Source organism: Eptatretus burgeri, chromosome 10 (assembly GCF_056783735.1).
Source record: "Eptatretus burgeri isolate ZD-2024b chromosome 10, Ebu_testis_v1, whole genome shotgun sequence".
In the NCBI taxonomy this organism is placed as follows: domain Eukaryota; kingdom Metazoa; phylum Chordata; class Myxini; order Myxiniformes; family Myxinidae; genus Eptatretus; species Eptatretus burgeri.
Window position 1 is genome coordinate 56,402,518 of NC_140970.1, and position 24,733 is coordinate 56,427,250.

At 42.1% G+C, this 24,733-nt stretch overlaps 1 protein-coding gene across 8 annotated transcripts in view; it reads left to right on the forward strand.

Moving 5' to 3' along the window:
* The window catches only part of LOC147018628 (nuclear pore complex protein Nup98-Nup96-like), an 87,597-nt gene that overhangs the window by 47,748 nt on the left and 15,116 nt on the right, over positions 1 to 24,733 (forward strand). For 6 of the 8 annotated variants that reach the window (XM_085898485.1, XM_085898483.1, XM_085898486.1 and 3 more), the window contains 8 exons: positions 830 to 904; positions 6,259 to 6,393; positions 6,582 to 6,703; positions 8,254 to 8,423; positions 9,519 to 9,632; positions 17,480 to 17,922; positions 18,187 to 18,297; positions 18,549 to 18,687. In XM_085898485.1, the coding sequence (XP_085754611.1) occupies positions 830 to 904; positions 6,259 to 6,393; positions 6,582 to 6,703; positions 8,254 to 8,423; positions 9,519 to 9,632; positions 17,480 to 17,922; positions 18,187 to 18,297; positions 18,549 to 18,687 (1,309 nt within the window). The remainder of the gene's footprint in view (positions 1 to 829; positions 905 to 6,258; positions 6,394 to 6,581; positions 6,704 to 8,253; positions 8,424 to 9,518; positions 9,633 to 17,479; positions 17,923 to 18,186; positions 18,298 to 18,548; positions 18,688 to 24,733) is intronic. The other 2 variants (XM_085898487.1, XM_085898488.1) reach the window with 2 other exon arrangements.

Sequence of the window (24,733 nt, forward strand, 5' to 3'; positions counted from 1 at the left end):
TGCTTGTTGAAGGTATTCCAGACTGTGGATTGTCTTCAACCTCCTCCTGTCCCTCTTTGAACCTCTTGTGCCATTCAAATGCACATGTACATGACATTGTTTCTTCCCCGTAGACTTGCTGCAGCATTGCGAAGGATTCGGAAGGTGTTTTGCCAAGCTTGGCAAGAAACTTCAGATTGGCTCTCTGCTCACGACTCATAGTGCGACGACTCAGACAAGACAACGTGGAACGCACGACCTGTGAAAAAAATCACACAATGAGTGCAGTCAACCATCACCAATCATATATATTGATGAAATGTTTTGAAAGACTGTGACACAACCTGTTCATTCAAGTTGTGTAAGTGGAGCACACAGCAGGCTCAGTCCCATTACTTTTTAGACGGACCTGTGTCATTTCTCAGCACTGTGTAATGGATGCAAGTGTACAAGATAGTACCTGACCTTGAAGACAGTGTATTTACTGTACCTTTTAAAGTTGCAAGTGCACCTGCCCTTTAAGATTTTCAGGCTGAATGAAAATGAACCACCACTGGCTTTTTGTAGGATCCTCTTGCTCGCTGCTCTAGTTGAACTCTGGTAGTAATTCATATCCATCAACATTTAAATTGGTGGTGACTTAACTCTTCTTTCAAAGTAGATTTTTATTTTATTTTATTTTCATTCAAAGTAGATGCGAAATGGCCATTCTAAGCATTTTTGTTATAGTCGTCGCAAAAGCTTATGCAGTTGTTCAAGACACCATTTACCGTTATCTTGGTTTGTTTAAATTGTGACACATTTTGTGCTGTTGACATTGTGCGATTTTATCCCATTGTCTTGTACAAAGAATTTGGAGGAGCGGAGAGTACCCCATTTGGTGCAAAACTTGGATCAGGTCTTCCTGGTGGCAATCCCTTCACAGGTGAGAAGAAAAGTAGAGATTGCATTCCGAACCACAGTAATCTGTTGTCATTGAGTAACGAGGTGGTATTGCTGAAGTTTATTATTTGCAAACAGCTGTATTTAACCTATGGACTTATCATTGAATAAACATTTAAGGTGTTTTTTTTTGTTGTTTTTAAATGCATAAAATGTTTTTGAAGGAGTTTGTGCATCACATCTGGAGAGCAAGGGCATTTGGAGACATCAGGATACTTTTCCAGGAATTATCAGGGCATTAGTAGACAATTGAAATATCATACATGTGTTTGTTTTTCTTTCGATATAAGTTTGCAAACCCCGAGGTCAATTTCCCAGAAATTTACTGGACCACATCCTACTATTTATTTGCAATTCGTCACTGGTGTTGACACCAATACAAACTTTTATTACAGACCCCAGGCATCAAAATGCTACATATATCGAACAAACAGTTTCAAATGGAGCACTTTGCCACCATTACAGCATTTAAATTGCATCAGATGTGCCAATAAATGTGAATTGTTGCTCCCAGCTTGCCGGCTCTGACAGAAGACGAAATTTGCATTTTTGGGGTCTACATCCGGACCCTGTTCAGAATCCCGTGCGGGCACGGGCAACTTGCTAGTTATTTTGACATGCGGAAGGTCAATGTCACAATAATAACTTTAAATTTTTAATTAAATAGATGTAAAAATAAAAAGAATAAAAGGCACTTTGGGTGATTGAGCATTGTATGTTGAGTGCCCTCCTCAGTGGGTAGAAGGGTGGAACTTGGTTTGCACCTCCGCACTTCCTGTTCAAAGGTCATTCATTGCTTTGTCAGAATGGAACCATTTGCATTTAAGGACTATTTTCCTTAAGCAGAATGGAAATTGATATAAAAAGTGTCCACAGTCTCCACGGGACTACACTGTGTAACAAATGAGTGGTCACATGTCACCATGTGACTGTCAACAAGGAAACAAGTAGGCCATTTGGCCCTTTGTCGCAGTGTTGTACCCTCGAGTTGATTTTTGCTGCAGCTGTAAACAACAATCTTTTTTTTTTTTTTTTTTTTTTTCCCCTCAACTGGGTGACCCCCATATATATATATATATATATATATATATATATATATATATATATATATATATATATATATATATATATATATATATATATATATATATATATATATATATATTCCAACCTCAATCAGGTGACCCAACTTGTTCCAGTATATGTGATTTCCACCTGAGATCCAAGAATCGTGAGCTATATGTCGAACAGGTGAACCCAAAACTGAGCATGCAGTATTTCATATATGGTAATGAGAGATAATGTGTAATGTTAATTTTTAACTTATTTGCCATTTTCTTGAGACCAAAGTCCTGTTGTCCTTCTTCCCTCCAACTTATGAACTGTTTCTCGTGTTGCTCATACAGGATGAGCTTTGACTCAATCTATAAGAAATGGTAGGACATTAAGTAGAAAAAGCAGGTAAACCACATTTTAATTTTATGTACTTTGAAGTGAGTGGCTGTTTGGTTAAGTGGTTCAAAACCGGTCTCTTCCTCCACTGACTGATGTGGTTTTTATTCCCATGGCTGCTCACTCACCAACCCGCAATAGGCAAACTTAGTGAGTATGCCAAGCATGGGTTGAGGGAGGCCTTTTTCTTGCATTGAAATGGAATGGGCTGTTTTTTGGTTCTATGGTTTTCTTTTTTTTTCTTTTTTTACTTGTGCAAACTTACAACAAACACATCTGAATAACTATAACAGCACCCAGTGGAGTGCATACCTCCACCAAGCTAAAAGGTTTACGTTTTGTATCCCACTGATAGGCCAGATCGGCATCCGGACCTAACCAAAATCTAATCGGCTGTGTTTTTTTTTTTTGTTACCTACCCAACTCATGCACCAAGTTTTGTCATCCATCCACAACTTTTTGAGAAATCATGCTATATGTTGCTGAAGGACATCAGTGTTACCAGTTTCCAGCAGGATAAATTGACATGTACACTTCTAGTTGATTCACCGAACAGCTGAGAACAGCTTTTAACTCTTCGTAAATATTGAGCTCCTTAGAATCCAAGATGACCATGCCGACTGTTGAATCAAGAAATCATCCTGAGACCTCATGCTCCATCGTATTCAGATGACCTTTGAAAAGCCAAGCAGGGTCGAAGGAGAACTGAATGGTTAGCACTTGTCGGGTCTTCAGGTTCATAAAGACATGTACCAAAGTCAATGTAAGGCATCCAATAAACTTCATTGCTCAAAGGCCGATTATTTTCTGGGCAAGAATGACGTCTCTGACCAACAGTTATTGGATTTACCTTAAAACCGATAAAAACATCATCTTCTCCAGAACGGCTGGACAGATCAAGGGGAAACTTCTCACACATGTTCGCCAAATTATGGTTGTATGCTTGTTCATGAATAAATGATAGGTCACATGGCTTGGTAGCCACATTGGATTGAAGGAAAATATTAAATAATGCTTTCTCTGGAACCATTTATCCAACTGAAGCGAAACTTGTCAAGTGTCATCTAACGCTATTGTTGCACATGGGGTAAAAATTATGATGTCACGTGGTTTAGCAGCCATCTTGGATGGAAAAACACACCTTATCTGATTAACACAAAACTTCACACACGCGATCCCCTACCCAATTAGAGGCAGAATATAAATTTATGATCTCATGGGTCACGTGGTTCATGAGCCATATTGGATTGAAAATTTAAAAGTTTAAAAAAAATCTTCTTTTCAGAAATGGCTGAACAGATTGAGGTGAAACTTGTACACACATGTGCTCCAAGCCATGGGTGTACCAGTTTATTAATGAATAATTGTTGGGTCACATAGTTTGGCAGCCATATTGGATTGAAGGAATATATTAAATAATGTCTTGTCTGGAACTGCTTCATCAATCAAAGTGAAACTTCAGAATTATGATCTAGTGGACATGTGAAATGTATATTTTACATTTCAACCCGATTGGCCACATGGTCTGGCAGCCAGAATTATTTAATTGTTCGAATCTGAGAACTTTTTTTATTTTGAATAAGGCTCACTTGGCTGCGTCTGGATGGGCTTGAGGGCAGAGAAGTATCAATTAAATTGATACTGACGATGGCCCCAGGAAAAAGGGTTACCTGTGTACATAATAAAGAGATGGAATGTGGCCTGTTTTACCAGGTCCATAACTTGTCAATCCCACATTGTAAAGGGACGTGTGGGGCTTCGTATTACTCGGGGGAGTTCCGGTTTACTCTGTGGTATGAACATTCATTACTTTGTGTTCAGATTATTTAAATACCAATTCGGTTGATACCGACGATGGCCCAAGGAAAAAGGGCAAACTGCATACGTAATAAATAGATTGAACACTCGTGTAACTCGGTCCGTAACTCGTCAATCCCGTGTTGTATCAAAGCAGGGTTGTGTCAAAGCTGGACGTCTTGGTACCCAGTCATCACTGCCAGCAGTTATAAAGTGGCAGTTCTCGTTATTAGGTCATCTTTTCGAGCATGACCTAATAATATGGGTGTCGATGTCCTTCGATCCGTCCGTCCGTCCGTTAACAATGAAGTTGAAGCAGGAGATCTGGTCATTAGTGATCCTGATAGAGGTCGATGAGACGTACACGATGGTATGACTTTCAAGGTCACCGAAGGTCAAGGTCAAGGTCACGAGGCCTTTGAAGTTGCGAAAATGACGCTTTTCAAATTCTATCTCCTCTGCCATTTCTCAAGCGATCTTGAATTTGATTGTAGCAAATAAATCTATGGGACAACATCTAAATTTGGTTAGGCCGGATTTTCGATATTCGCTTTCGTGTCACGTGACTTCAAAGTTGGCAAAAAATGCGAAAATGACGATTTTCATGTGAAAATGACGATTTTCAAAATCTATCTCCTCCGCCATTTGTCAAGCGATCTTGAATTTGATTGTGGCAAATGAATCTATGGGACAATATCTAAATTTGTCAGGCCGGATTTTCGATATTCGCTTTCGTTTTCGTGTCACGTGACTTCAAATTTGGCAAAAAATGCGAAAATGACGATTTTCAAAATCTATCTCCTACATTTCTCAAGCAATCTTGAATTTGATTGTGGCATATGAATCTATGGGACAATATCTAAATTTGGTCAGGACAGATTTTCGAATTTCGCTTTCGTTTTCACGTCACGTGACTTCAAAGTTTGCAAAAACTGCCCTTCCTTCAGGAGGCTATATATTCTCTACTGGGCATGGTAAAAGTTAGTGAATGGTGTCATTGCATAGCAGCTGACCTTGTATATTATAATTTATACATTTTCTGCCGAAAGTGCAAAAGTTTCAAAACCCGAAATGTAAACGTCGGCATTTATTTTCAAAATATAATTTCGTGCACGCGCGCCAAAATGCCGAGTCATCTTTAACCAAACTGTGCAGTGGAGCTGCGCAGTAGAACTGCGCAGTAGTCTTCGGTCATAACTGAACATTGAGAACTTGTGGTCTTATTTCTCGCAGAGATGACCGTCACTCCTGCACGGGGTAATTTTTTAAATTATTATTCATTTTGTATCACAATACTGTCTGCCATTGACGAGCACACATTAATGCTACATCATTAGCCTCTGCCAAATCCTTTGGTGTACATGTTCCATGATCTGGGAGCAAAGGCTACATTGTCTGCTGCGTCTTCAGTGTATCCCAATCTCGACAAGTTTGATTTACATCTCCCCATGCCAGCCCTTCGTCTGTTCAGGCTGCATAAATTTATCCATTGTGGCACCTGATGGGAGCTTCTGTACAATTATTTTTTTGTTGTTGTTGAGAAGCTTCCAGAAGATCAACGAAGAACCGTGTTGAAAAGAAACCCACGACACATTGCGCAACACTCGAGCTCCAGGAGACCATGCGGTGGAACCGCACGATAGACTGGCTGCTTGATGGATGTGTAGAGGGAGTGAATTACTGAGTTGGAGCAGCCACTGAAATGCTCGATTGCCATAATCATAATAATTATTATTTGTTTTCGCCATATTTTTGTTTTTGGCCCTATCCCTCAATGGTGAAGAATAACCTAAAAATTCTTGCATCTGGATCTGGATCCAGATCTTCATCAAAATATAATAAATTCATCTTTGTCCCACACCCAACCTGTCCACCAGGTTTCATCCATAACTTTTTGAGATATCTTGCTCACAAACAGGCAAACAAGGGTGAATACATAACCTCTGTCCACCTGTGGTGGCGGAGGTAACGAAGAGTTCTCTTATGTTTCTGCAATATTATTTGTGAATACAAGTAAAATGGTATTTATTTTATCTGCTGGTGCAAACAAAATCACAACAGACCACAATCTTATTGCCCTACTTTCAGGCTTTGGGACAGCTGAGTTATCACAAATTGGCCAGCCCAGGTCTGATGTGGCTTTTGGAGCCCCCTTCCTTGGCTCTATTCCCTACAGTTTCCCTGCCTCAAACTTCCTACCTGGCACTGGTGGAGCAAATGTCGGTGAGTAACTTCAATGTTGGCTGTGGATCGAGGCCTTGCCGATGCAAATAGCAGTGTGCCTGTTACGGTGGAAATAGGCCTCGATTTGGAACATGGATTTTGTAAAGCTTGTTGGCTGTTGTTGTAAATTATTTGTTCACATTTCAGTTGTGTTTAATCCCAACTTTGTGCACACTTGCTCTGTGTAGCAGAAAGCTTGCTTCCGCAGCATGGGAAAGTTGCAAAGCAGCTGGAGGCTTTGGCGTTGGCTCCCTTCGGTGACTCTCCACTCTTTGCTTGCCCTCTGTCCCCACATCATAAAAAGGATGAGGTGAGCCCATTTGCACCTTTCACAGCTTTATGCTATAAAACTGATGGCTCAGACTCCTGGAGGAGCATGTGTCAGGTCAGGTATGGGAGCATGCCATAGCAGTCCACTTTCCACTCAGCGATGCGAGCAGCGTGTCACTGCATCCACTTTCCGCCGGTACTCCAGTGGCCTCCGTCTGGCCATCCCCCAGGCAGATGACTGGCCCATTCCCATCTCCTTGAGATGTTAATCAACCTGCTGCAACCATGAGGCGTGTGGTCGGCCCATTGGCTTCCTCCACTCACAAGTCTCCCTCACTGAGAGAATCTGGTGAAACCAAAATAACATTATGTTAACATTTGTCAATGTTAATTTAACCAAAATAACATTAAAAGACATCATTGTATTTTTATAACAAAAACATCAGCGAGCATCATTATTTTACATTTGTATCGATGGTGTAATTTTGCACACTACCTTGATTCCTTCAGAAACCCAGTGCAGGTCCTCTCCCCTCAACCCTCTTTCCTTCCATCCTTCTTCCCATTTTCTCTCTCTCCTCTTCCCATCCTGCCAAATCATGCTCCCTTTTTTTTTTTCCTTATTGTCTTGCTCCTCATTTAACCCCCATCTCACACACCCCCACTGCCCCTTGTGCACATGTATGTATATATATATATATATATATATATATATATATATATATATATATATATATATATATATATATATATATATATATATATATATATATATATATATATTGTTACGGCTGTGGAAATTCGCATTACACCATGAAGGGCCCGTAGGTGAGATATCTCTAAATACATGTGTAGTTAGCCCCAAATCCGTTGTTTAGAGGGAATTTATGTGATTCATTCGGGCTGCGACACTTTGAGATAGCCGTTTTTCTGTTCTATCTTTATTTTGAACCAACCACGTCTCAACCGCCATCATACAACAACCACCAACCACAACGCCGCTTCACAACAACCAAGCCATCCTCACCACTCCGCCAGCAACCGTCAACATCTCCACGAACACAAAAGGGGAACAATAGCAACTCCCACCCCGATTTCTCTGGTAAACAAGAATGACGGTTGGAACTCAACTCCCGCCCCGATTTCTCGGGTGGAATGTTCCCCCCCCCCCCCGCGTTCCGCGAAGGGAGGGGCGGGGTGCCGGGGAAATAAAAGGGCGCACGGAGGGGCCGTTGAGAAAGTCAGGTCTGGACGGTCGGTGAGAGTGTCAGTGTCAGTCGGCGGTTCATGGTCTTCTGCCCGTCTGGGTCTTGGAGAAGCGGTCTGTAGAACTTTTTAATATCAGTGGTAGACAGTTGTGTGTTGTTACCTATTTCAGCCATGTTTTGGGCTCTTCCATCGGTCATTGGTGAACTGTGGTTGTGTGGTTGCTGGAGTCCCAACTCGAGGGTTGGACTTTGAAGAAAAGAAAAGCCACCAACCTTGTTCTGCTTCCTGCCTGTATTTCACACTGTTTCTGTTTTACAACAGCAGTAAGGGAAGGTTGTAATCCAAAGTGCACATCTTTCTCTTTTTCATTTCACATTGCAGATTGATAACTCATCTTTGCAGCGGGTCATACTGGTACCTGGAAAACGCAAGCTTTCTCCTCGGCCAATCACCCGCTTTCGTCCCAAGCCACTGACTGTCCAAGAAAATGCACAGCTGTGGGATGGTCTGGATGATCTCGGAAATCAAACTGGGACCACTTTTGTACCACGGTCAGAAGCACTTTCTGCTTTTAAAATATACTTATTGTTTTTAGACTAAAATGGAGCAGTTTTTTTTTAAGTTTTTTTTTTTAATGATGACATTGTGCTTACTGAATACCTGGTGATAGTCGGTTAAATTAAACCTTTTAATTATTGTTGCTAAGTGAGGTTGCAACTTAATTTTGATAGAACCAAATCGGAGAGGCACGAGATGAGGAGACTTTTTTTTTTTCATGAAGAATGGATGGTCCTCTTTGTGGAATTCTGGGTTAGAAAAAAATCCGATGGTTGAACAAGGATTGTTGTCTTGCAAAAGGCCTTTGCAGCAATGCCATAGTCCTGCCAGCCAGCAAGATGATATCACCACAGAATAAAAGCAGAAGATTGGCTCGAGAAGACATGAGACTTCAGTGTATCCCAATAATACCTCTCTGCCAACTTCAGCATTCAGTCCATATTTGCAACCTGATTATTGTGGATTTTTTTTTATTTTTATTTTTTTTAAGCTTGGGGAAAATAAGGGATCTCTGAAATTCCATAAACATTTTTCTGCTGTGTACAGGTGTTCGTTGTCTGTGTTCTTTCTGTATAATCCTCAGCATGATTTGAGTTCTTAGACTTGTGTGCACAATGAAGAATTCCAATACATGCAATGCGGAGTTAACACAACTTGTGTGATTTTGAAAACTATTGAAAAGGAACCCAAGCTTAACTGGTAGTTAATAAACTGTATACATGGTACGATCATAGTAATTGTGCCCAGTTAAGTAAATTGATCAAAGTAGTTTATTTTTATCACTTGACTCGCTCCGCTTTTTGTTTTGGGCACCTCCGTGGTACAAGGTTGACCATCGAGTATGGTAAATTGGATGCTTTCTTGAGCTAATCTGCTTGGTCATTTTTGCAATTGGACTGCAGTGAGTGTCATTTTGGACTATCAAGGTTGTGGCACATCTGTCCCTGAGATGGTCAATTGGACCTCCAAAGACTATGTCACACACATGTCTCACAACAATATTCTCTCTCTCGCTCTCTCTCGCTCTCTCTCTCTCTCGCTCTCTCTCTCTCGCTCTCTCCCGATCCTCCTTTTTTTCCTGGTCAAAGCAGAGGTAATGCCAAGAAACTGAACTTGAAACTGCTGCTTACTGGAATTACCAATGTTGCTTCCCATACTGGCTCTACTTCTCGGGGGCAGACATCATCAAGCAGCGAGTACAAGTAAGAGACAATATTTTGTTCTATATAAGGTAAGGCAGTAACACAAAGTTGAATGCAATTATATTTGTAAAAGCTTTTAAGGACAAACATGTTTGTCATTGTGGTCCAAATTGGCACTTCACTTTTTTGGGACACTTGGACCTGTTTTTGTCCTTATGACTGATATTTGATGCATCATGTTAACATTTCGGTCTGAAATTTAAACAAATTTGCATATCCTTAAGTAACACCTGGAGGCTGCAGTGAGATTAAGCTGAGAAAAACCGAATAAGAATGTAGGGTACCTCATTCCCAGCTGCCAATCGGAAGCTTCAATTGTCTGTGTCATCAGTTCCTTGGCATTAAGGGAATGTGTAGTGGATATGCAAATGCATACACATATAATGAGCAACTCTTAACTGGAATGTGACCCTTGAACCCACGTGCCACACCAGCACATGGTGCAAGTGTACTGACCAACAGGGGGGATTTGCCATGCATCCACTCTATTTAGGTACCCACTACATACTTATGAAGGCTTTTGAAATGTACCTAAGAAATACAATATTGGAGTTTAAATGGAAGCAACAATTGCAGCCAGAAGTTCCATTTTAATGCACATACAAATATACACATACAGTAAGGAGAACGAACAGAGCAATCAGAATAATGTTACCAAAATCAGCCCCCCTGAAAAAGCAGCACTGCTCATTCAAGAAATTAAATACTAGGACCGCATGGCCTGAAGCTCACCTCGATTAGGAGCAACAGTCCAGTGGGGTAGATAACAGGAATTTTTGAGAGGAATCGTGCAAATGATGATGCAAGCATCAAATTTTGCACATTTGTTCTCCAGGGGATGCTAATCAAATCTGCCTGATTTGGCCATTTGAAAATCCAAATTTTGAAAAATTTGAAGAAAAAAAAACAAACTTCAAAAAAAGTCAAGATCACGAATCAATGTTGGATGCCGGCTGAGATTGGTGAATGTTTCAGAAACATCATCAAAGACGTTCCAAGTCTGCCATGCAGTTTTCTTCCCTTTACCATGGAAGGCAGACACGACGTCACATCCAGTGAACGCATGCAAGTATGGGATCCCTCTAGCTTTCTCAGGCCCCATTGCAGAAACTACCTCATGGACTGGAATCCATCGTGCCTTGGCTCCTTGGCCAAAGGCAATCCACATGTTCTCAAGACCTAGTTCCTGTAAGGATGGCAGTACAGATATTGCTATGACGAGTACGTCCGTGTCATTAGCCTTAATGATGATGGACTTGCTACCATCCGTCGTTGCATCCCTGGCGTGGACAAATATTCGAGTGTCAGCTTCTTCATGACAACATGGAGACACAGCATCCAGTGACTTCCTTGTGTTGCTAATAGCATCTTCTCCTTTTGTGACAATGACTGTGCTTGTCGTCTGTGCTTCACACATCTTTTCCGCAAGGAAGTGAAACAGCTCAGGCTTGTTGCTGTCATCTCGAAGAAAGCTTCTCCAGTTACTTGGGGGTCTTACTGGTTCTTGTCACTCCTCTTCTGCTTCCTTGCCCCCTTTTCGACCTTGCCTCGGACTTCAGACTTGACTTCTTGTACACATCAAACACTACGTCCACCCTCTCGTACCTGGCACCAGAGGATTCCACCTTTGGGATGATGTCTTCTTTAGCATAGTCATCAAATATCTTTGAAGTGCGTGGAGGTAGGACATTGATAAGTGCTGAGCCATCAATGATGACTGCATCTCCCCTTGGTTCTCTGTCTGGAATGTTCACTTGCGCTTCAACAATTTCAGCCAGCTGTGACTTCAAAAAAAATTTTTTTTTTTAATTTTTCAAAGTTTGGGTTTTCAAACGGCCAATCAGGCAGATTTGATCAGAAAGCCCTGCAGAACAGAAATGCCAAATTTGATGCTTGTATCATAATTTGCACGATTTTTCCACTATCTTCTACACTAGTCACTCAAACCTCCCGCAGACCCCCTTAGAACCTGAACATTTTAATGCCATGAACAAACTTTGGTACATCAAGGGTGATGAAGGTTGTGGTCAAGTTTATTTATTTTTATTTTTTATTGAAATTGTGTGTAGTTTGGAGAAGACAGCAAATACCTATTTCGGGGGGGGGGGGGTCAACCCCCGCCTGGGAAATCCCCTTAATGAGGGCAGATTTTGATGCGGTCGACACACTTTGGTACATCACGTGTAAAGAATGTTGCGGTCAAGTTTCATCAAAATCGTGCATGTAGTTTCGGAGAAGAGCAAATATCTCTTTTGGGGTTTAACCCTCATCGACCCCTTGATGAGCACAGATTTTGATGCAGTCAATACGCTTTTGGCACATTACGGGTGATGAAGCTTGTGGCCAAGTTTCATCAAAATTGTGTGTTTCGTTCAAGCCATAATGCCTGAAGTGTTTAATGACTGACTGGTTCACTGACTCACTCACTCACTCACCTATGGACACTGCTCGATCGCATAAGCTCACCTGACTAAAGTTCAGGTGAGCAAAAAAAACCCAACAAAACACTGCAGGACCAGAACAGGCCCCACGAATTGGAACCAAACACCACAATGGAAGGAAAGATTCAAGTGCCAGAGAACTGTCTCTTGAGTCTTTCATACTCAGAAAGGGGACAGGACAAATACAGCAATTCCAAAGAGGAAACCAAAGCCCAAAACGAAAGGAAATCCAGAAAAAAAGGAATATAATGTCGAAGATGAAGACCTCGAGTTAATGAGTACAGAAAACAAACTCAAAATAGACATGATAGCAAGGAGGAAAAAAAAAAAAAAAAGAAGATAAACTACGATGAGGCTAACAGGAGAAAACAAGGCCAGACGGAGCTCAACCAAGTGCACAGAGTGTCAATTGTAGGATTGACCAAGTACGTGACGTATCATAAATCTCCAAAATCAAATTTGTATGCAAACTTGAAGACTGCAAGCTGGACAAGGTATTCCTAACCCACCTTGCAAGAAACATCCAAAAATAGGTGTGAATCGAAGATGTCACACATGAAACTGAAACAGCAACAAATATCATCCCATAGATTTCAAAAAAAGACGAAAGAAAAATTTATGGTGAAATATTAAGATATACACTGACAACTGGGAGAAAGATAAAAGAGCCGTTAGTCATTCGTCGTCCTGTGCGAATTGTTCACTCACAGCAGCTGAAACTATGGCTGCAAAGCGTGTCACAAGTGGCAATGGAGATACTGATCAAGTGAAGAAGTCAAAGTATCATTCATTGGAGATGAAATTACAAGTTTTATATCGGTTTGACAGAGGGGAGCATAGCATTAATATTCAAAGAGAGATGGGACTTTGTGATTCTCCAGTGAGAACCATTCATGACAATTGTGATAAAATCCATAACAGTGCTCAGACAACAATGAATCTGTGTTACCAGACTGCAAGATCTTGGCCTCATGCTATTGAGAAAACGGAGAAGATGCTGACCACACGGATAGAGCATCAGAACCATCAGAACATGCCCTTGTCTGGAATGGTCATTCAAGAGAAGGCGAGGAGTTTGTATGGCGATCTAACCAAAGATACCAATGATCCATTGCCTTTTGCTGCCAGGCATGGGTGGTTCAAGCACTTCAAGAGTTGCCATGCATTCCATAATCTCAAGTTGACTGGGGAAGCTGCTGCTGCAGATCATGCTGCTGGTCTCGTCCACAACTTTTTGAAATATCATGCTATATATCGTTTTTAGGCCCCATTTCTCAATGGTATGCCTGGTGTTGGCTTAATATCTGAGGATCCTGAGTTCAATTCCCGCTCAGCTGTTTGAATTAATACCAGGTGGGGTTAACTCGGCCTGTCATCCTTCCGAGGTCGGCAAAATGAGTGCCAGCATGCTGGAATACTGTCGGAGTGGCGACCCGTCCAGGATTGTGCCCAATAGCCAAGGAGATTGCTTAAGCAGCACCAACGCTCTGCACAGAGTATGGTCCCATTCTCCTCCTCTCCTCTCAATGGTGAAAAATCGCAAGAAAGAAAGAAAAAAAAACTCTTGGATCTGGATCCAGATTTGGATCTTCACCAAAATCGAATCAATTTGTCCTTTTCACACACCCAACCTGTTCACCAAGTTTCATCCAAATCCGTCCATAACTTTTTTTTTTAGATATCGTGCTCTACAGTAAACCCTCAGATACTGTGGGGGTTACATTCCTGGAAAATGCTGCGATAGTTGAAACCAAGGATCTTTGGGAAAAGGGGGGTCAGTTCTTGGGTTTCCAGAAAATATAGAATAAGGTCAGTGGCAGCAAGAAATACACACGCATGACAATTCAAATAAATGTGTAAAATATACATAAAGCATGTTAACATTGAAATAAACATGTTAGTAAAATAAATACAGCATAAAACTAGAAGGGCACTCGGTAGAGCGCATACCGCTGCCACGCAACGCCTGATCCATGAGAACATGTTGGGCCAAATACGTTTTTGAAATATCATGCTGTTTATCGTTTTTGGCCCGATCTCTCAATGGTGAAGAATGACTTAAAAAGTTAAATAATCCTCTTATCCAGATCCGGATTCAGATCTTCACCAGAATCGAAGCAAATAGTCATGGTCACACACCTAACCTGTCCACCAAGTTTCATTCGAATCCGTCCACAACTTTTTGAGATATCATTCTATATATATATATATATATATATATATATATATATATATATATATATATATATTGTCGCAAAGGTGGCCGGCCCAAGTTACCCCCCCCAACCCAAATTTATCGGAGTCAGGCAGTTAACACCGCCCAACCTCCTGGGACGGCCGAGTGGTTCCTTATTGCTCGGAGGTGGACACGTAGATTGACGTAAGTTTCAACACATGGCGAAGGAGTACTCGGAATACAGCACAGGAGCACTGCTCCAGGACAACACGAGGGGGTTTAATCCGCGAACCCACGACAATTGCACGAACAGTTTCTTCAAAAGGAGTACATTTAATGAACATACACAAATATCTACAAAGACAATAATGTGAAAGGAAATAATACCAATAATAAATAACTCTTCCAGTCGAGGGCCTCGCACATGAACACAAATATTGACAAAGGGGTGACCAAAATAAAAAGAAGCCCCCCTTCAGTCCTTCAATCACGCACCTCACCTCGTCCCGTGCAATAGGAATCCTCCTATGCCCTCTGCAATGCACCCGATATACCCCGCCTCCGGGGCATGGCCTGCTCGCCCCAAACCCGGGAAGGCGGGGCTTCTTGTTTGTTGTCGTTTCAGGGACGTGTTTGTGTTTCCCAGCTTCACTGCCTGCCTTGCCATGTAAAAAACACACGGAAAATCGGAGGGCAATCACGTACTGGGGGACTTATTTTTACTCCCAAAGCTAATTAACACCACACCACCCCTCGTGTCGTGACACGTAACACTTAAGTTCACAGGTTCCCTAACTTGGTTCCATCGAGATGCTTCTACTCGTTCACGGACCAAGCAACCCTACACAATGATAGACTTCCTTATTAAATCATTCCGTCTACCCTCAAAACCGTAACGATATCATTTTTGGCCCTACCTCTCAATGGTGAGGAATCACTTTAAAATCATAGTATCCGGATCCAGATTTCCACCAAAATATAATCAGTAAATCCTTGTCATGCACCCAACCTGCCCACAAAATTTCATCCAGATCTGTCCACAACTTTTTTAGATATCCTGCAAACAGACAAACAAACATAACCTCCTTCATTTTCGGTGGTGGAGGTAATAAACACAAACAACACTTTTACCTTTTTAATTTATTCCAAAACAGCAAGATGATTTTAACAAAACAGCGAGGTGGGTGAGGGTAAGACTATTACGTACTCTTCTGTAAATATAAACAACAAGACATATTGTAGCTTGGGATGATGATTATGCTGTTGGAGTGGGGGTGGGGGAGAGGGGGAAGGGGGAGCAGGGAGCAGGATTCAGCGAAGGGAGGAGCAGTGTTAGCTTTACGACGAAGTCTCCTGCGGCATTGCCACGTAGGAGAAGGGTAATATGATCCTTTACCACCTCACCTTGAACCCTCGAGCAGATCTTTCCTGCTTTGAGAGGAAGGTATCAGATAGCATCCTCTACCAGAACAATCCCATCTCGTCGGCGTTAAAAATCTGCTCCAGCAAAAATCCCTTCGCCTTGATTAGTTCCACGAGCTGCCGGGAGTAGTTTTTCACAGCATCATGGTCCACCAATGCTGCTTCCCTGACTAATTTTACATGATGGAGGCCGAATCTTATTTTGACTTTCTCAAACCAGCCCGTGCTGGTGTGGAATTTGTGGTTAGCTGTGGTTGAACTGGAACCTTCGGCCCGGGTGCCTCGTGGAAACATTGGAAAATCCGCAATTATTTCTCCCGTATCACCGGTTCACTCAAAGGCACTTAATTTTTTCAGTGTTTGGTACTCAATCCGAACATTAAGCACTTTGTCCATCCTTTCAATTTGAGGATCACGGGACTAGAATGACACTTCTGCGCTTTGCGGAGCGCTGGTGGCAACACTTTCATGGATATTTGACTCACTTTCTCGGATACACTGCACAATTGATTCATTGATCTTGTAATGGTGGCCCACAGATGCCGCAGTTTCACCTCTAAAAGTTTTCACCGCAGCAACCGCAGGTTGCCTGCGATTGGTCGAAACCCACAATATTTGCAGGTTTGCCGTAAATCATTTCTGGCCCCATCTCTCGAGTGAAGAATCACTTGAAAAATTCCAGCATTCGGAACCGCAAACAGTCGCTACAGACCAACATACTTGGCGAAATACTTTTTCTTTTTCCAAATATTTTCGCCAAGTAACAAACAGATGGGGATGAAATGAAACCTTCAGTGCGGAGGTACCAAAGCACTGCGGCTGGATGTAGTACTAAGAAAGAAAAAGGAAAATAAGGCATTGCTAATTGAGGTTTCAGTTCCCAGCAGCTTTGGCTGAAACAACCCAGAAATCAAGAAAATGACCAAATACCAGGATCTGAAAAATGAAGTCAAAGGATGTTGGAAGCTGAAGAATGCCAAAATTGGAGCAATGGGAATGATACAGAAGAACCTTATAAAGATCTGACAAACCATCACCAGGAACATTTCCACAAAGAACTGCAATTGGAAGAGCTGTCCAGGGACTGTCCAGGGCTTGGTGACAATTCTGAAAATCACCCTCAGAACAAAACTCTTGAGAACACACAACTTCGCAACTTGGTTCATGAATCGAGATTCTTCACTGAAACAGAGGTGAATACTTCAAGTCTTAAAGAAAATCACAACCAGGAGGCATCATCATCATCATCATCATCATCATCATCTCGAGACCTGCACGATCTCCAGACTGAAGACTGATTGGACATGCATGGGCCATCCGAGGGAGGTGTTTTGTGTCGTTAAGTCCACACTTGTGATGGACTGCAAGTCGTCCTGGTCGAAAAAAATAGACAACATGCAACATCGAGAGCTAGATAGTTTGATATGGCCTCGCAAACACTCGCACCCTCTCACAATTATAACACGTCTTCAAATGATTACTTGTCTGTAATCATTTGTAGGTGGATGTCATTGCCAAATTGCACGTTAATTTTTTGAGAGCCATGTTAACAACTTAAGTTTGATTTGCACCGAGATATTCTTGTTTCTGAAATGAGCTGATGAACATGCTGCTCCTCCAACCAGAATATAAACACATTTGGATGTACCATAAGAACATTACAAGCCTCAAAGTTATTTAATTGTCTTTATAGACTCAACAATTATGCGTTTGACTTCAAAGCAAATCCGTAATTTTCTCAAAAATTCATATTTACAAAAAAGGACATTCGTTAACCATTTTCATCTAATTTTTTTTTTCAACTTTAGGTCAAACACCGAGGCACAAGAAAGTAGTTCATTGCCTCTTGATGATGGTCCTGTGGTTCCTCCGAGCAGTCTCGAAACAGCAGGGACTGGTGACGCAAAATTGGGAGATGAGAAGGAAAATGCTGAGAACATTGCCAATTCTGGAGGACAGTCAGATAATATTGTTCGAGCAGCATCGTGTCAGTGGATAAGCTCTATCCCAAACTCCATCCCGTCCTCTCCGGGCCACGCCCCGGCCTCTCCGGGCCACGCCCCGGCCTCTCCGGGCCACTTTTTTGAACTGATCTCTCCGACTAACTCTCCGACCTGTTCAAATGATAGCCTCATGTTCTCAATCCCTCCAAATGAATTCTCACTGCCTCTGCATACGTCATTGTCTGGGTTTGAAAGGTCTTGCACAGCAAACCAGAACCCAAGAGATGGAGCTGCTTCATATCCTGCAGGTTGGTTTTGTGGAAAACTTGTTCCGATGTATATAATCCATTGGGAATTGTGGTAGTGGATAAATGGGAGCATGTATTAAAATGTGCTGGATGGTTCGATCTCTGTGCATCTTTATTTGTTTACTCTTTCCATTTATGTTTACTTCTTGCCATTTGGATCCAGGAGTTTTGAGCTAATGTTTAAAAAAGATTGTTCCTGTGCTTATTAAGCTAAGGAGTCGGGTCGCCTTACTTGCACGTGTCTTGTATTTGTGTTGAGATTAGGTATTGTATTGACCCGAGAAAAGTACTACACCATTCCTTCGCCTGAGGAGCTTGCACACCTGACTGTAGATGGCCATTGCATCGTGGACAATTTCACAATCGGACGAACTGGTATGGAAAGTGGGAGGGGTGGGTGGTGGAGGATGGGGGAAATTGAGGAGAGTAAAATTTTAGTTGTATTTGCGGTGATGATGCTGCTGCACGTAGTTATTGATTTACCTTAAATTTGTTGGATGAGTAGTTTATTTTGACTAAGTACATTTTTATTTTTTTTTTACCTCGTACGCCACCTCACACCAAATTGGGAAATGTTTTCATACACAAAGATGACCTCGTGGTTTTGTCATATGATCCCATGACAGGCTGTGGATCGATCTACTTTCCAGGACCAGTTGACGTGACCGGTCTGAACTTAGACGCCATTGTTCGTATTCGTCATCGTGGTGTTGTGGTTTACCCTGACGAAACTACTAAACCACCATGTGGCCAGGGCCTGAACAGGTATGTACCCACTATTTTGCAGTGAGCAAGAGAAGCATAGTAATGTGGTTTTTCTCTTTCCTTTTCTCCTCTTGATACATGACACAGTGGAATGTTTTCATACCTGCAGCAATTGTGAGTTTTTTTGGGGGGGGGGCAAGGTGTGGTTAAGATCAAGCTTGTCCATTTATTTAGATTTAATTAATAAGGAATCGATAAAGAATCGTCCCACTAAAATGCCCTGAAAATGTTCAGTATTCCCTGAGATTTGTCAATTCTAATCTCGATTGAATACTTTCTTTCGAAAAAGAAATCCATAAATTTGTGGTCAATTTACACTTCCACAATTGTGGGTATACGTTATTGTATAATTAATCATGTGGTCACGTTTAATTATAATTTTGTTAAAAAGTATAAACTCGTGGCAATATTTGATCGAGTTGTGGCCAAAAATATTGGCACGCTTGCACTTTTTTCAAATAAGTCATAAATTTTCTCTAAAAATAACTTCAAATTGACGAAAGTATTTAATCTCCACAATTCTTTATTTCACTGTTAATATTACACAACCTTTGTTTTTGATTCAGAACTTAATATGTCCTTTTAAATCAGAAAAGAAAAATAAATGACTGACAAAATTATTGACACCCGAAACTTAATATTTGGTAGCACAGTCTTTGGACAAAATAACTTCAGTCAAGCACTTCCTCTGGCCATGAATGAGCTTCTTACACCTCCCTACTGGCAGTTTGGCCCACTCTTCTTGTGCAAACTGCTCCAGTTCTCCTAGATTTGAAGGGTGCCTTCTCCCAACTGCTGTTTTCAGATCTCCCCACAGGTGTTCAATGGGATTTAGATCTGGATTCATTTCTGGCCACTTCAGAACAGTCCAGCGTTTTGTCTTGAACCAATCCTGGGTGCTTTTTGATCATTGGGTTATTTGGGTTCATTGTCCTGCTGCAAGACTCATGACCTTCGATGGAGACCCAGCTTTCCGACACTGGGTTGAACATTGCACTCCAAAATGCCTTGGTAATCTCCTAATTTCAAGATGCCCAGTGCCAGAGGCAGCACAGGAACCCTAAAACATCACTGAGCCTCCTCCATGTTTGACTTTAGGGAAGTTGTTCTTTTCTTTGAAGATTTCATTTTGTTTTCTGGAAACATAGAGATGATATGCTTCACCAATAAGCTCTAATTTGGTCACATCTGTCCACAGGACATTCTCCCAGAAGGATTTTGGCTTGTTCAGGTGTGTTTTGTCAAACTCCATTCGGGCTTTCTTGTATCTCTCTCTCTCAGCAGTGGGGTCTTCCTGGGTCTCTGACCAATGAACCCCCTTTCATCGAGTTGGTGACGGATGATGCAGGTTAAAACTGTCGTACCTTGTGTCTGAAGGTCAGCTTGAATCTGTTTGGCGGTTGATCGAGGTGCTTTCTCCACCATGTGAACAATCCTTCATTGCAATCTTTGATCAAGTTTTCTCTTGTCGCCACGTCCAGGGAGGTTGGCTACAGTATCATGGGCCTTCAACTTCCTGATGGCATTACGTACGGTGGACTCAGAAACATCAAGGTCTCTGGAGATGGACTTGCAGCCTTGACATTATACATGCTTGGCTACAATCTTGTGTCTGACCTCCTCATACAATTCTCTCGTTGTCTTTCTTTTCTCTATGCTCATGACAGTATACACGACATAAAACTGCAGAATGACTCCTTTTCTCTATTCAAACTGGTTGAATGAGTGATTTTTTTTTATGACTGTAGATGGCCTTCAGGCACCTGCAACTCACCACAGGTGAGTTCAATTCTGAAGTAAAGGAGAATCACCTGCATGAAATCTTATTATTTCTCACAACTTCTAAAAGGTGCCAATAATATTGCTGGGCAAATTTAGGATTTCAACCTGGAATAAGCTGAGATTTAGAAAAAAAATTTCAGCTTTTTTTTGTTTGTTTTGTTCCACTGCAAACCAAAGAAATACTTATGTGGATACCAAAATATATTTTTATTTTCAACAATATTCTGGAAAAAATGGTGTATTGTATTTGAAAAAAATGCAAGGGTGCCAATATTTTTGGCCATGACTGTATCAGGTTTCACTAGCTGAATCTTTTTCTTTTTTTTTGTAATTTTAAATATATGGTCTAGGCTCGTTGGAAGAAGTATGAGAAAGAACAGAACAGGACATAACGTAAAGGGAATAGCAGGAGAAAGGGGAAATGCCATTAGCAGGGCAGAGGGAGAAGGTAGATTGAGGCAGACAAAAAAGGGATGCAGGTAACGATGGGGGTAAGGGAGAACGCAAGCGATGGACAAGATGGATAAATAAGCAAAATTTTGGGAGGGGTAGGGATGGTTTAACAGGTGTATTAAATATCACAACTTTGGATTGGGGACGAGCTTACTATGGTGGTCAACAGCTGTCTTGACCCGGAAGGAAGAATGAGATTGAAGAGAGTGTGGAAGACAGTTCCACAGGTGGGAAAAGTGAGGAATAAATGGGTGGATGTAAGCAGTGTTTCTGGATTTAGACAGTTTCACGAGGAGGGAGTTGCTGTTGGACCGTGTGTATCCTGCAGATACTTGGGGGGGGGGGGTGAACAGAGTACAGAGGGTGCAAGAGCAGAAATGAGGTGGAAGAAGACAAAGACCTCCCACCTGTCGGCGATGGTGAAGTGATAAGTCCATAGACTTGGCTTCATCACGATATATTCCAATGATCTTGGGCTTGGTTACTAATGGTGTTGAGCTGAGCAAGATGTGAGACATGGGAGTCAGCCCAGAGGGGAGAGCAGTACTCCATCAAGCTCTGGATGAAAGCTTTTTCTGTGGTTCAGAGCTCAGGTATGCCAAGGAAGGACTTTGCATGACTGAGGATGCCCAGTCGGCGACTGGATTTGGAGGTCAGCTTGGAAATGTGGCTTTCCCAAGACAGATCATGGCTGAGACTGAGACCCAAGAGTTTGAGTGACTGAATCTCTTTGAGCTGGTTGTTGAGAAAGTAGTCGATGTGAGACACAGACACACACACTGTTTTTCATTCTCAGGATTGAAAGACATGTTCCAAGTGTTTGACCAATTTGTGATTTTTCTCAAGGTCTGAGGAAAGGGAAGAAGCTGCTGCCTGTCTGTCAGAAGGATGAGGGATGACACAGCAGAGAGCAGAGTCATTAGTAAAGAGATAGAGGATTTTCCAGAGGGTCAGTGAGATCATTGATGAAGATTAAGAATAATATGGGGCTGAGAATACTGCCTTGGGGTATTCCAGCCTTGACAGGGAGAGGAGAAGAAGGTTCTGTTGAGAGAGCCACTTGTTGGCTATGAGAGTGGACGAAGTCGGTAATCCAAAAGTGGAGTTGGCCTTGGATTCCATAGGCAGACAGTTTTGAGAGCAAGGCAGGGTACCAGACTGTAACGAAAGCTCGTGATAAGTCCAGAGAGACGCCCTTGATCTCATGACTGGTATTGAGGGGCTCCACCTATTTGGAGATTAGAAGCAGAGTGACCAGGTCTGAATTGATGATCTGAGATGGGGCTGTTGGAGAAGAGGAATGATTTTACGTTAACTGCGATGATGGATTCCACCCTGCTGCTAATTTGTCTGTAGTTAAGGGGGTCTGTCTTTGCACCTTTTTTATGTAATACTGTGATGTTGGATGATTTCCAAGCAGATGGAAGATGACCTCGGGTAAATGACAGGGTGAAAAGGGCAGAGAGATATGAAGTGCAAGAGCAGCAGAGCAGATTTTTAGGACACGTGAGCTGATGCCATCCGGTACAGTTACAGTCAGTCTAGGGTTGCCATATACTTTTCCACCTTCTCAGGTGCAAACAGAATTCAGGAGCAGTTGGGTATGACTGGGAAGGGTGGGTACAGAGATAGTTGTTGGGGACGCAAGATTTTGAAACAAACACAGAATTGAGGCATTCAGCCTTCTCGCAAGCGGAGTCGGCTGTGGTGCCAGAGGAAGTGAGGGAAGGGATGGAGGGGGAGCGTATTCCAGAGACAGACTTAACAAGGTGCCACCAGGTTTTAGAGGAGGGAGACAAGTTTGAAAGTTCATGCTTGTGGTTGGACAGATGTTGTTTTCTGGCTCTTCTGATAGTAGGCACACATGTTATGGGCTTTGTGGAATGATATCAGGTTGCCTTCGGTTGGATTTGCCTTCCAGGAGGAAAATGCAAGTTGTTTGGAAGCAACTGCCTCACCAAAGATTCAGAGTATCAAGAGCAGCAGGATTGACTGAAGATAACTAACTGTGGAAGAATTCCCAGGCTGAATTGATATCAGGGTGGAAGATAAAGGAAGACCAGTCCTGACGTGTGATGGCTAAATGCAGTCCCTGCCAATTTGCCCGAGTGAACTGCCAGACTCACCGGCACTGAGGCTGTTCTCTGAGAATGGCCAGAGAGATGTTGTCCTTTACAAGCACATGATTAGATGAGCCAATTGGGGGAAGTTGGGAATCTCCAAAACCAGAAGGGATCATTTTCCATTCGGAGAAATCTGGGTGGGAAAATTCACGGATTGAGTCAGTCCCATGGAGTCACAGAAGTCCTTTGCAGAAGTGTAATGGCTGGTGGTGTAAGAGCAGTACACAGAGAGTGAGAAATGGAGTTTTTCATGAACAGCGCAAATCTGCTGCCAGGATGGGGTTCAGGTCGATCAAATTGGAGGAGACAATAGCCAGGGAAACACACTCAGGAGTTGGGGACGTCCTGTGGGAGGAAGGATTGTGTTAAACAGATGATGTCCGATTTATCAGCAGCAGCCTAGATTGAGAGATCTGTCAGGTTGGAATGGAGGCCCTGGATGTTTGAGGTCCACACAGTTGGAGATATGGGAGGTGGTTGGAATGGGGGCGGGGGGGGTGGTTTGAGTGTGTGGGGTGGCGAGGGTGGTTTGAGAGAAGAGTGGGGATGGAGGCAGAAAGGGGGGGACATGAAGTTTTGAGGGGGTGTGTGGGGTGAGTTAGATTATTTTCCTGATTCCATGTTCCCAAGTTTGATACATGGAGATAAAGATCATGGGATGGGGATTAGAGCACTTGTTGAACGCATGGAGAAACGCTGTACCGTATGAGTGAAGTTGAGGGGGGGGGAGGGAGTAGGGGGAGGTTTGTGGACGAAGTGCAGATCAGACAAAAACCTCAGAAAAATAGTCCTTTTTAAGATGAAGAAGACATATGGTGGAGAAGCAGAACGTGTACAGCACGTGCGAAGAAACGAGGGCTGAAATGCGTTCTTAAAATTTATTTATTTATTTACTCTTTTCCAAAGAAAAAACATTTATAATATTTTACAAGCAAATATACCACCCATTGCTTTGCAGATAGGAATAATAAGATGGAAGGTAAGGGGAAGGATGGGGGGCACGAGGAAGGGGAGAGGGGAGAGTGAGGGTAGGGGAAGGGAAGGGGCGAAAGTGAACTTGTTGCTGTTGCAGATGTGGTGAAAAAGAACTCAATTTCCACAAGTTAGATCAGCATACAAACAGAGAATCTTTAATTTTGTATATACGGAGGAAGAACATTCAATGATTCACTGAAACGTTTGAATGGACTTCACTGAAACAAAAGCCTGAAGCAATTCCTCTTGTACATAATTTGATATTCCAAAGAATGGGAGGGTGGTGAGCATTAGGCAAAATAACTCAAAAATGCAATACGTTTCATGGCAAAAGTTTTCAGTGTTGTCAACCAGGTCACCCTGTTTCATTGTAAGACATTCCTTTTATCAAGATGTAGGTCAAAAGACTCTTGGGGAAAAGGGAAACATCACTGACAGCCAATTCAACTCGAGTACAAAAATTAAATTTATAAAGTTCCAGCAACAATTATAATTGAGAGTACATGAATATAATTATTTATCTTCCACACAGACTTTGGCTTCTTTGAATCTGCATTCTCAACCATCACTGATAGGTACTCTCTCTCTGGTGTTTGGTTTTTAAATGTTTCAGAATATTGGATGTATTGCAGTGATGAGCAAGCAAAGTAAGCATGCAACTTTCAGATTGTCTTCTTTTAACATTCTCAAAATAGTTCCAAACTGCACTTCTG